The 13,508-nt window shown below is 46.6% G+C and overlaps 1 protein-coding gene across 4 annotated transcripts in view; it reads right to left on the bottom strand.

Annotated features, from left to right (window-relative positions):
- Window positions 1-6,428: 6,428 nt before the first annotated feature.
- The window catches only part of SLC35F4 (solute carrier family 35 member F4), a 126,717-nt gene continuing 119,637 nt past the window's right edge, over window positions 6,429-13,508 (bottom strand). For 3 of the 4 annotated variants that reach the window (XM_074869099.1, XM_074869100.1, XM_074869102.1), the window contains 4 exons: window positions 11,124-11,249; window positions 9,668-9,860; window positions 7,891-7,980; window positions 6,429-6,880 (listed from right to left, as the gene is read on the bottom strand). In XM_074869099.1, coding sequence (XP_074725200.1) covers window positions 6,639-6,880; window positions 7,891-7,980; window positions 9,668-9,860; window positions 11,124-11,249 — 651 coding nt within the window. In that variant the 3' untranslated portion in view covers window positions 6,429-6,638. The remainder of the gene's footprint in view (window positions 6,881-7,890; window positions 7,981-9,667; window positions 9,861-11,123; window positions 11,250-13,508) is intronic. The other variant, XM_074869101.1, reaches the window with a different exon arrangement.

Below are 13,508 nucleotides of genomic sequence, written 5' to 3'. Positions count from 1 at the left end.
GGCTGGCCAAGGAGCATCCTCCACCCTTGCTCCTGCCAGCTGGTGGCAGTGCTGGAAAAAATGCAGCCTTAGCACAAACCCACCTGAAAATGTCAGCCAAAGTGAGTCATATTCTGCACTTTTGGAGCTGCTGCAGGATTTGGGCCAAACGCAACAGGATCAGTGCATAAGGGAAAGATCTGCACTTCTCCATCTGCTCCCAAGGCATATGAGGGGGTTCAGAGGGCACAGTTTCCTCGGAGCTGTAGGGAGCCATTCATTTCCAAGGTGAAGTGGTTGGAAAATATGTAGGGAGGATTATTTATGCAACAAGATTAATATTGCAGGGTGGGTTTTGTGGCAGGGGTAGGGTTGTGGGAGGTAGTCAGAGCACCTGTGGTCTCCACGGTGAAACATGTGGAAAATGGCAAAGACCAAGCATGTGAGAGAGCCCAAAACACCATCAGAACCAGGGTTCATTTAGTGGAAGATCATCCCACTGGGATTCCTGGAGTGATCCTGTATAGGTTTGGAGCAATTGGGGCCTCTTTTGACTTTTCTCTTGGGAGAGGAGTGTGAGGAGGAGGGTTCACAGCAGAGCCAAGTGTCCAGCACTCATGGCCAGTAGATCCACAGATGGACCACTCAATTCCCCCTTGATGGAAATGGGGAGGTTCTGAGCTGCAAAATGCCACTGGTCAGAGGTGGGACCTCCCAGAAGAAATTATTCATCCCTGGAGCAACCCAACCAGTTCATGTTTTTAGCCGCAAAGCACTAAGGTCACTTGTGGCTTTGCTTTACAACCAGTCACATAGGGCATGAGGGAGCAGAGTAGCCTAGTCTGTATTTTTTTCCCCTTCTTCAAATGAAGACATAAATGTTTCCCTCCTGAGTTTCTCAGTGCTTAATGTCTATTTTTCCTTTTTTTTTTTTTTTTTTTTTTTCTTTTCCCTTCCCCCTCCCCTGCTGAGAACAGGTCATTCCTGTTAAGCAGCTTGGTAAAATAATAAATTAAATGCAATGATGGATGCGTCGGAGCGGCAGAAAATGCCTGTGGATGTCACAGCTAGTGCCCGTAGTGCTGTATCTGGGTGTTTCACCTGGGTGTGACGCTGTGGCCCTGCTGAAGTCCTCGCAGGGTCCCCCTGCTCCCCGTGCTGGCAAACCCCCTCTCTTGGCCAGGTTTCTTTCCAAGCCATATGGGTTTCCCCACCTGCCCTGCAGGATGGCACCATGGCTTGTCATACAGTGATTTCAGGAAAGGGATTGCAAAGGAACAGACATACCCAAGGTTGATACTGCTCCAAGGACTTCATCTCCGGGTGAAGAGATCCTCCTCTTTGCATTTAAAGGTGATGCAGTATCCCTCTGGCTGGCTCATGAGCACCAGGTCCCACCTCCCCTGCTGCAGTACACCTCTGTGTCCCACGTGCCCAAGGGTGTTAGCCTGGCAGCACTGCACAGCACCTTGATGCTGCATCAGTTAATGACGAATATCTCCCAGAAAATCCTTAAAATCTCAGCATCTGGGTACTTTGGAGCTGCGCTTTGATCTCTACACACCTTTACTTTGTAAAGCAAAGAGGGCCAAGAGGAGCAGCTGTGGGTTTGGGGTGGGGGGAGGAAGGCAGGCTGCAAAAAGATACCCTTCCTGCAGATAGCTGGGGCAAACCGAGAGCAAGTTGGGGTTGAACTGGGTCCCGGAAGGGTCCAATGGTACTGGAAGAGGCTTCTCAAATATTATCACTTGCAATTGCTGTGCCAAAATTATCCCTTCACACCTTTACCCGGGCTCCCTGGACCATGGCTGTGCAGGGTGTTGTGTAGATGCTGGGGGGGTTTGCTGGGTGAGCTCTGTGTGTGCAGTGGTAGAGATCATGGTTATCATCATTGGCATCGTTTCAGCCTGCTCAGCTCAAGAGTGAGTGGCGCCAGCCCCTGCTACGGCACAAGTAATCCTGGTGTTAAACCCCACACTTACGCCTGCCTTTAACACCAGCCGATGGCATTTGAAGGGGGTAAGGATGGGCTGAGGTTCAGGCTGGCTTCATCACTGCCCTTCTGGTGATGTGAAACTCATCCTTTTCTTTAACTGGGGGGTTATTTAATGCAGCCTTTTATCTGTGTTTAAGGTTCAGTTTGATTCTCAAGCGCTGTGCTGTAGAAATGTGGGGCTGGAAGGAACTTTGGTCCCACACATTGCCTTTAGGGACAGCATGTGGTCCCTCCCGGGAGAGTTGGAAGTTCTTTATTCCTTGATTTATTGCCTGAAACCCTCCACCTGGAACCTAAAAGTGGTACAGATCTTTCCAGAATTGGATTTTCCAGTAAATTTATTGTAGTCAGAATGAAATCATTGACCCCTAAGCCCTCTAATGCCATTGTTTTAAGGAAGAAACAGGGAAAGCCCAAGGGTAGTGCAGTGCCATGACTTGGGGCAAGGCATTTTCCCATGGAGGAGCAGACTTCATTACTCACCTGCACGTGGAGCAAAGGGGAACCAAGGGGAAGATTCAGCACGGGGCACCAGTCTAACATCCAGCTGCAACGGCGGATTGCCTCTGCCTTAAAACTTCTCCTTAAAAATGATATTTAAACTACAAAAACCACAGGCGCAGGAGGAAATGGAAAGTGGGCAGCACTGATTTTTGCCAGAATAACGCCTGGTCTTTATGCAAATCTCGGGTGAGTAAAGCAGAAGGAACTGTAACAATGCAAATAGGCTTGTTGTCATTTTATTATGCTTGCAGCATGTTTAGCTGGCCATAGCGTGAACAAACGGAGCGGTGAAGAGAGGAAAATAATCCAGCACCATTTCACTGGCTGGGATACACACCAGTGCCGCTAATAGATTCTGTTATTACACATCTGTAAAGTCAAGAAATACAGTTTCTTCCTCCCGCTGCTGCTTGTCGCCTGTATTAACAGGGGATGTTCATCTTATCCCAGCCAGGGCTGAGGATACCGGTGGTGCTGAGATAACATTGTCCGCAGTGCCTGGTCGCTGAGCCCTCTGGAGAGGGCGCGCGCAGGCGGCGATGCTCGAGGCAGGTTATTTGCAGCATATTTTGTTTTCCTTCCAGAGAGCCGGGCCCTGGCATGAACAAGAATCTGATAACGCAGCTGCTGGATCCAAACTAGTGTTTTCCTGGGGTGCAAACGAGATGGTGCAACTGAAATGAAACATTCACCTTGCTGGAGACGGTAGAAGGGCTCATCAGAGATGCCCACAGCAGCAGAAGTAACCACATCTTATCGGTCACTTGATGGGTACAATTACTGTTTTGCATTCCTCTGATGGATCATCAACACCATCATACAAAGTACCCTCATTTATTGTCTGATTTCTCAGGTTTGATGGGTTTTCTCTAGCTGAAAGGCTGAGCGGCACTCTAGGGAAAACAATCAACGTTCCTCACTTAATAAGGAAGACAAACTGCAGGTTGGGCAGTGAGTGAAAGAGGGGGGCCGTAGGGAATCGCTGAGGGGGATGAGCACCCCTGGAAAGCGTCTGGGCACAATGCAACCAAGGGATTAGGTACCTGTTTGCCTCTGGGGATCTGGGGCACTCATGGCTACAGCGGTGGATGTTGCCCAGAGCTGATGGTGGGGGAAAGATGAAGGAGTAAATCCCTCCTGCCTATCTGCAGCAGGGGCTGGGGGGAGTGAGGCTGTGGCAGAGAGGGGAAAGCCTTCTGCAGCCCTGGTCCAACCCTCAGCGCTGTTTGCTGTGCAGGCAGCAATATGGGGGATGCTCGCTCCTGGCAGAAAGCTGGGGTTGGGTTAGATGATGTCTGTTAACCCTGATGTGAGGCGGAAGGTGGCTGCTGGGTTCAGAGCTACATGTCTTTTCTCCCTGTAGAAATGTAAGGGTGATCGCTGGTCCCTGGGGATGGGACATGCACAGGGGCTGCTCATAGAGAGCGACAGGCTGGCACAGTAACACGCTGTGCCCCTGGCCATGAAATGTCTCGAGAAGGGGAAAACTGACTCAAACACAGGGATTTCACGTGATTTTTCCCTGCTGAATACTCAATGAGGTTCCTTGAGGGATCCGGTCCTGAGCCTGAAGATGCTGCTGCCATGAGGCTGCTTGCCAAAATGTACTTATCAATGCATACTAAAAGGAAATGTTTGTTTTTCCCATGTGTTCAGTTTGGCAGGAGCTAAAATTTCAGTAAAACACATCTCTAAAACTATCTAGTAATTTAAATGAATATACCAACTCCAAAATTGACTTGTGGTGGTGCCCAAGCTGCCATATGCTATTTGCTCTCAGCCATATCGTTCCATCAGTATCTCCTGTTTGATATAATTCATTTTTTTTAGAATATTTTTAATGTCTAGCTCCTTTCAAAAGCAGCTGACGAGGAGCTGAGCCCAGCTTCTCAAATGCTAGGAGAGAGTTTTAAAAGACTCTGTGTGCATACCCAAATCTTACACTGCTGGGTTTAGTGCAAATGGGGATGGTTGTTTGGATTGGTGTCTACAGTCCTAATTCTGCAGTTGTGTGATGAAAGAGCCCAGCTTTGGGGGTTGTTAGTTTTTTTTTTTTTAAATATACACAGGTATCTTGTTAACTCTGCTGGTTGCAATGAACAGTTTAGACATGAATGTTAAAAGATAAAAAACATCAAATAGAAAAGAGTCAAATAAAAAAGTGCTTTTTGCTTACATGAAATAATTACATGAATTATTTACATGAATTACTTTGTTTGCAGCAGTATTAAGCCCTAATGGCCATGGGGACACACTGTCTGCCTGCCACCCTCCAGCCCTGTCACCGCCACCTCCCTGGGACCAGCGATGCCCCAGGACACTTCTCCAAAGTGTGGGGCTCAGGCAGGACCCCCACGGGCACCAGTGCAGTACGAGGGGTTCAGCAGGACGTGCTCGTGGAGAGGTGAGCTTGCAATCAGCCCCAAAATAAGTCACAGCTTTGTGCTGGGTGTACTCTTGCTGTTATTTAAGTAACAAATGCAGTTGTTGCTATCATAACCGGAGTTGTTAATAACAAACACTTCCTTTCACTAATACTTTTTTTTTTTTCCTCCTGGCAGAAATACCATCAAAAAACCGCTGATAGCTGCTGATCAAACTCACAAATAGGGAGCAGGCCAGTAGAGCTCAGAAATCTATGACACTGTCCAGTTGTTTCTGTTCTTCCTTAAAAAAAAAAAAAAAAAAAAAGGAAAACAATGCTTGTCTGCATATCAAGTGCTCTCTAAAACTAATCTTGCGTGGTCGATCCTAGGAATGCTGTAAGAGAAAACAGCCAGCCTAAAGGACATAGTGACAGGCTTAGGGAAGGAACTGGGTAGGTTGGCTCATTAGTTTTGGCTTTTGAAAGGCTTCTCCACTGTGGAGTTTAAGAAAAAATATTTGGTCCAAAGCTCTAGAAAATAGGAACTGACATTTCCCAGGGAGGCTGGTGATCCTGGGTGTTCATTCTCTCATGAGAAGCTTGTTGTTCAGCTAGGAGTGCAGCTTTTCTGGGAGAAAAAGAGATAAATAGGCTATTTTTGGCTTTACTAAAGGCACCCAAAATCCAGCGCTACCACTGGGAAGTTGGTGTTGGGAAGAGGCACAGCTCAGCGTGGCTCTGCGATGGATGCAGGGCTAGTGCTGGAGCCTGCTGCCTTTCACTGGCATGGTTTCAGGTTCATGGGACGTTGGCAGCCATGTGGTCACAGGCTGGAGCAGACCATGGGTGTCATGAGTGGGGTCAGTTCTTTAGCAAAGGCTGGGACAAGGAGTGAAGCCAGCTAAGGGTGCAGAGCAGTTCAGTTCAGTTACTCAGCTTGGGTGACTAGTGCAGGTGGAAATCCTACAAATCTACAAACTAGCAAAACTAGTTTGAACTGTTTTAATTGGCAACAGCTCCAGTAAACACGCTGTTCTACGTTCAGCAAGAGACTTCTCTCTTCCAGCTGGACTGGGGGCAAGGTGTCTCAGCAGTGCCTACCCTTTTCCCCACTGAGGTGCTGGGTGTTGTGTGGGTTAGGACATCGGCTGCAGGCGCAGTACACAATGGAGAGCAGACAAGCTTGTGGCACCACATCTCTCTGGGCTAACACCGCTGTAGCATGTCCAGGTTATGTCAGAAGTAGCTTTCATCACGTATTTCACAATAACATAACTTAATGTTTTGCACATCACAGAATAGTTATTCTGACCATAATTCCTAATATCAACGTGGACATCTGCCCCTTTCAGAAATTAATTCTCAAAAATGCTGCGAGAGGTTTGAAATGGTTTCCAAAATTGCTACCTCACTGAAAGGTCACTACTGAAAGTAAGGCGACATGTTCAATTTTGAGATTTAGCTGGAAATATCCAAGATTTGTATCCTTGAGAATGGCTCTGCTTTTGCCAGCAAGATGAGATAAATGATGTAGACTTGATCCATATTTTAAACCCACCAGTTCAGGAAGACACAAGCTGAAATGTTTTTTATTACAAAACATTTTATTGTAGTTATTTACACCCGTTCCTTGATAAGTGTATAAATGTAAACATTTATTATAGATGTATTTCTCTTATCTTACAGTTCATCCCCTGTCCAGAGTAAATGTCATTTTTAAGCATACAAGTAGTGAGGAAATTTAAGCTATATTCACAGAATATACATCTGCGTGCAGTTAAAAGTCCACCAGCCCTAAGCTAGTGGTATAGATACTGTCCCATTAGCTCTACTTCTGCTTCTTGTGTGTACGCTGGAGTCTGTGATGTCGTCGGCGTGATCCTCACTTTTCTTCTCTTTCAAGCTGTTGATGAACCTCAGGGTTATTTCATCCCACTCCTCAGGGAGCAGCATCAGCAGAAACCCAATGCAAATGATGATGGTGGCTCCCAACCTCACTACGCTGAAGATCATTTTGTGCTTCAACAGATCCACAGCTGTGAAGAAGAAACAACAACGCCATCAAAACTGCAGCAGGATGATCTACAGCATCAGACCAGCCTGGCACATCTCTGTAAGCTTCAGGTTGAACTCTGGCTGTGATATTGGCCACGTCACTCTCAATGCTCTAGAGTGACCAGCTCCTCAAGTTCAGAGAAGGGCTTTGACCTGACAACGTAGTATTGGAAGTGCCACGTCTCCTCCGCGCCTCACCACCTTCGTGCGGGCTCTGAGGAAGCCTTGTAGGGCTGGTTTAAGCCTCAAGGTTTCCATTTCTGCTCTGAGAGGGAAGGTAACTCTTTATCTACAGTAAATCTTTATCTATGGTAACTCTTTATCTACAGGGAGTTGTTTCAGCATAACGTTTCCTTGGGCTGCATGGACCAGTGACGGGGAGAGGGCAGCATGCAGGTCAGAAAGCTGGAGTCGATGTCTCCAGGCCCAGCTTCCCAACTCCACAACCAGTCACAACAGCAAATCTCAGCCCTTCAGCAGCCTCTTACAGGTATTGTTTTGCAGCTCTGACCTGCCTCTCTCTAAAAACAGATATTTCTTTGAAAGCATGCTCAGATACATGGAGGGGTGAGACTAACGGGGTGGAGGAGGAGGGTGGAAGAGCAGAGATGGCTATTTAAGAAGACAGGACTCTGAAGTAAACTTCCACATGCTGCAGGTCACCAGCATGGTGCTGAGCTGCAGCAGCAGCACGCTGACCCCGCCACGTCTCAGCAGCAACCAGCAGCTTTGGGCTGCTGTCTGGGGATCGGCCTGCCCTCCCCTCTGCAGAGACACATCCCCTCACTCCCAGAGAAAGGAGGCAAGACAAAAACCAAAGGCTTTCACCAACTGAAACACCCGCCATCACCAGGAGCATCCGTGGAAGCCGAAGGAGACTGAACTGCTTTTGAAATATGTGACAACAGATTTTTGCTAGTGAGACAACTGCTTCTGCTGTCTGTGCATGCCCCTGTGCTTATTTTTCTACCACCAACCATGGTACTTGTACCTGCATTTCCAGGGACGCTGAGCACTGTGCCAATAGAGATCAGAATGGGGTATGTAAGCACGACACCAACGTTAACCAGAATATTGAAAGCTAGGGAAAAACAGAGAAAATAATACATAATTATGGGGAAAAATTCTTGAGTGAGACTTTTCTCCTCCACCCTGACCCTACAAGTATGACATATGCTCTGTGTGCACACCACAGCGATATATTTGTCACAAAGTGATTTTTATTTTTTATATGTGAGTGAAATGAGGGGAAGTTCTTCATGGGGGAAGAGGGGAGGACCGTATGTCCTTTCACAGACTGTAATACCAAGGTTATCATGCTCGTATCTCACAGCTTTGTCCAAGCTTTAATCAGATACCAACAACCTAGTTTTGCTGCCATAAGCCATCATTTTTCCTCCTACCAGAAGGATGGTGATGCCAGCTCTTAGCTCTGAGGCTGTGTTGTCTCTGTTTTAGAAGGACATTTCCATGATGAAAGGCCCCACGCCCCTCTAGCTGGACCACACACCAAAGGTGTTAGCAGCAGGAACTGATACTCTAAAGGACACCAAATACAATTAGCCAATGAAGTTAATTGTGAACCAACCAGATTGGAGTGAGACCATGGTCTTGCTGCTGTGTTGAAGGCAAAATGAAAGCTGACAGAAGTACAAATGTTCAACACCTTTCATTTATGGGTTGGGGTTTTTTTTTGTGACAGCATTCCCTGCCAGCTCCTACTTCCTTGAGAGGCCAAAACCAAACTGCAAAAACTTCCCTTTCATACCATTCCCTAGGGTGCTCCTCCAGTGCTTGCAGCCAGGGGCTGGTGCTGTGGCAGGACCCCAGGTCCCTCCCAGTCACCCACGACCCGGTCCTGCTGGCGAGTCCCCTACGTAAAAGGAGCAAGTTGGTTTGTTCCGCAAGGCTGTTCCCTCGTGGTTGGGATTATACACTTGGGTAGATTGCTGGGTGATAAATTATCCCTACTTTTTGTCCCTTAGGTGCTCACAGCACCTCAGCTGTCAGCCTGACCATGTCTCAGGGAGGCTGTGTGGATGGGCTGCGTACCAGGCAATGAGATCCTCTTTGTTTCCAGTTAATATACTTGTAGTGGAGACAAAAACCTCTTCAATTACAAGATAATAGAGACTTTACTAAAGGAGAGGATGTTGTTATATCTGGAAATTAAAACACCCCTGGGCTGAATCCAACAGATATTCTCCTGGCTAAAGGACAGCAACTGTGGCTCTGAAAGAGGGAGTGCTGTGGAAGGGCGGAGGGGAGGTGAAGACCACAGGCGAGGAAACGGCACCTGTCTTTGCAGGCTAACGCAAAGCTCTGCCCAGAGCCCTGCAGCACCCACAGAAAGGTGCCCCAGAGCTGTGGGCCCCCGTGTCAGTGCACACACACCCCACAGAGCATGCCAGGAACTGACTGGGTACATGCAGCTCTTTGAAATTGGATTTATAGCAATCAAGCTGTGCCAGAGACAGGGAAATACCAATGAAACTACAGGAGGAATGCAGAGATGGAAAGTGGACAATTAGTACGACTGCTTCATGTTTATTCTCTGCTATTATTATTAGTATTAAGGCTTCTTATGAACAATACGAATAATTTCTCAAGGAGTACCTGTTTGCACTGGGATCAGATTTAATCTGTGAGAGAGCTCTGCTGCTTAAGGGGGTGGCAGGGAATTGTTCATGCCTGAGGCTAATTTTGTATTGGGGCAGAGGGCCAGGGGGAGAAGAGCTAGAAAAATGAGTAATATTTTTATCACATACCTAACCAGAGGCCGGCTACTCCACACAGGTAACCCCACGGCACAGCAGAGAAGGGGGACCAGTACTCCACTTTTGTAAAATACAGTATGATCGGGGTAACAGAGATGAAAATTAAATTGAAGAAGCCCAGGGTAGAAACAAAATGAGCCGCTTCCCCAAAGTTTGCGCTTCCAAGAAACATTTTGAACAAAACCTGCAAAGGAGAGGTGAGAGGAGGGTTTTAGACTTCACGCCTGTCATGGGAAGCAAAGTCCTCCTGCACAGGGTCTCCACTCCTTTGGGAGAGTGGGGCATGGGATAGCCCTGACCAGGACAGTGTGCCACAACCCAGCCCTTTCCTACAGAAGAGTTTTGCAAGGGGAGCTTTGGTCCAATTTCTACCCTTTTCTCCATTTTAGCACGGAGAGGGATACCGTGTTATTACTGTGGGGATGGTTGAGTCTGTAATAACACTTAATACAAAATAATAACTGTAATAAAGCTTAATACAAAACGCCATGAGGAGCAAGTGTAACTAAGAACCAAAGGACACCATCATTCCTGTAATGAGTTGCAAGATTTGGGCTGTGCTTGGCACCATTAGGATTTGTGAGGGGACTCCGGTGACTCCCACAGCATAAACCTGCTGTGAGAGGAAAGCCGAGCCTGGAGGGAGTCACTTCAGATTCACAGGCAGCACAAGCCTTGTGGAGGATTTGTCCTACATGAGCCTAATTCATGCACTTTGAGTGACTTGTGAATGGCCACAACAAATTTATTAGCGAGACAAGCAAAGTCTAAAGCTGGGAGGTGACTTCTTATCCCACCACAACTAACTCCAAACTTCTCTTTACACACACCTCACCCTCCCTGAGCTGACAATACATACAGCCACCTTTAGCCCAACCTGTTTGTAGCTCAGACATGTCCCTGCCTCCTTCATCCCTCACCTTCAAGAGCAGCCACTACTTTTGAGCAGGGGGAAAGCCCTGCGTGTCTCCAGTGTATCGCCTGCACCAGGCACACACAGGGGCTCCAAGCCCCGGACGAGCACAGAATATGCAAGAGAACTGCAGTGCAGCCCGGGGATGAGGCGTCCGTCCCCACGCAGGAAAGCGGCACTATCCGCATTCAGGCTCTCCTCCCCGCTGCGTATGGCAAACCCCTCAAAACTGTGTCGATAAACTGCGGCGGCAGGAAATGATTAAAACATGATCCTAAATTCCTTGCAGCATAGTAATGGAGATTTCATTAAAGGCTCATAAAGGAAAGTCATTCTGAGTATCTGGCAGCTAACAACTAATTAGCCTCATAGTAGATTTCCTGACATCGTGACATCGTCTGGTCACCACATGAATGCTGCAGGAGGGATGAATAAAATAAAACATTTATTTTACAGCAATTCACTTTGTACTCATGCTTTTTTAACATCCAATGTTAAAGAACATAAGAATACTAATAAACAGTTATGACCTACCTTATACAATGCAGATGTAGAGGCTGATCCAACAGCATATGCTACCCCGATAATTGAATCACCCTGGAAACCATCTGCATATGCCATCATTACGATTCCTGTGATTGCCATTATTGCTGCAACTATCTGCACAGACAAAGCAAAGCGATGTAAAGCTCAGTGCCATTTCATTACACGGGAAGAGATTATCACTGCGTGGGGTTTTAATGAGAGTCACTAGCTACTTTCTCTGACTTGAAGCTTTCTTGCTTTCCCTTAAATAGAGAAAATTATGTACGGTCGGGAGAGATGTAAAACATAATGAAAGCGTATGCACTGATAGTGATATGGATCTGTAGCACTGCAAATTCTCCTGGGGCCGACTGACAGAACATCCATCATTAAGTATTTTATAAGCTAAACATCCACTTTGGAGATATGACTCCAAGATCAGGAAATTTTATGACATTATGCTCTATTATACAACAAGAGAAATATTTAGCAATGCTACCAATTTGACTTGAAACACAGACATTTAGATAGCTGACCTTCCTGGACATCACTCCAGGAGAGTGATCCCTGTACTGTGGAGTGCCAGCGAACCACTGGGAGCTCTTCCAGGCTGCTCTGGCTGTGCACGGCATTTCCTAACAGCCCTGCCAGCTTCCTTGGACAAACATGACCAAATTTCTTTATGAAGCCTTTACCTCTGTGCTTAGGTTTTTGACCTCATTTGAAAATCCCAGACAGAGCTTCTAAGGAGCTTCAAAGAAAAAGAACAGAAATAATTAACTACACCATATCTGAAATCCTGGGTCTTGACTCCAAGGACCTTCAAGGAAGTGGTAGGGATGCCAACATGTTTTATTCTTTGAAAAACTCCTCCTCTCTACCTAATCGCCCTCAGCAGGTAAATATGGAGTGTGAATTTCAAAGACGCTGAATATCGTGAGCTTCCATGGACTGCAGAGGAAAATGTATTTCCTCAGACCTGGGGAAAATCACAACCCCATTTCTGAAAAACAGGGGTTTTATAGAGATTTTTTAAAAAAACTAATATTACATTAAACATCATTATAAAAAGGCTGTTCATGTACTAGAGCTGGGTGTAGAGCAGAAGATGCACAAATGCAGATACCCGAAGCTGGCTGTTACAGAGTCAGCAGCAGCATTTAAGGTTCAGACCCTGTTTCCTATTCCCAGATACCCATTAAATCACACAACTCAGTGGAAAGGCAAAGCAGGCTCTTCTCATTCATACAAAGGAAGAAACTAATGTGGTTCATCTCCTGCCCTCCTTCACAGAATAACACATCCCAGAAGTCAAGGCATCCTGGGAGGAGCGTTGAGTCCCTTCATCCAGAGGAGGGACATGGATCCAGGACTGCCATCTTTGGACACAGGGCTCTCACCAGCGAGCTGCTGGGGAAGACAGGGGAGCATGTTCCATTTTCCAGTGTTTAAATGAAAATCTGGCCTGCACTCCTTAAAGTGACCTGGGGTGCTGGAAGACCACCCTCTGCTGTTCACCCTGCTGAAAAGTCAGGGCACATCCGGCACAGGACACCCATACCATCACTCAAGATGCAGCAATGCTTATGTTGATCAAGAGCTTACATCTACCCAAGGACCTGTGAGCAGAACACAGTTAAATTCTCTTAGAAGAATGAGTTTCAGTCCCGTTCAGTGGAATGGTCCCTACAGAGCTTCTCCCTCCTGCCTTTGGTTTCGTGAGTAGTTAATTGGTAATATAATTGTACTACTGCTGTTCTCCTTACAGCTTATCCTAAGATACAAATAGCACAAAAGTCCAGCTTTAAAGCAACGCAGAATTACACCCAGCACCTCTCAGACATCAGCGTGGCCCCTCCTATCAGTTTCCAGAAGCCCCCCCTTGCCCTGCTACGCTGCCTGGCTGGTTTCATCTCAGGCTGCACGATACATCTTGCCTTGCACATAAATTCAGATGTAGCGTTTCAGCTGTCAGCTGGAATATTTCAGCTGTAATATTTCAAGCAATGTCTCCCACAAGGCAAAACAGAAAAATGCAATGTAGTTATCCCCTCCTTCCAAGGGAAAAGATCGAGATTTAACTCTTAGTGCACTCACTGCTCAGACCCAGCTAGTCCTTTCCTTATATTAGTGAAAATGGGTAGATCCATCATCCCCAACTGGAGATTCTTCCTACCCCTATGTTGGGATTCCAGTCTTCCCAGTCTGACTACTCCAAATTTAGACAGCCAGTTTCCTACTTTAATCAAATATTTAGAAAGCCAAGCACATTTTTTTTTCCTGAAACAACTAAAATGATGGACGCTTATGAAGCACCATCTCTCAAGACATTAGATAAATAAGACCCGACACTGGAAAACAGCTAGAACATTATTTAACTTTCATGTTCAGAGC

This window comes from Strix uralensis, chromosome 4, assembly GCF_047716275.1.
Source record: "Strix uralensis isolate ZFMK-TIS-50842 chromosome 4, bStrUra1, whole genome shotgun sequence".
Classification (NCBI taxonomy): Eukaryota; Metazoa; Chordata; class Aves; order Strigiformes; family Strigidae; genus Strix; species Strix uralensis.
The sequence above is the reverse complement of the archived record's forward strand: the minus strand, read 5'-3'. Positions and strand labels throughout refer to the sequence as shown.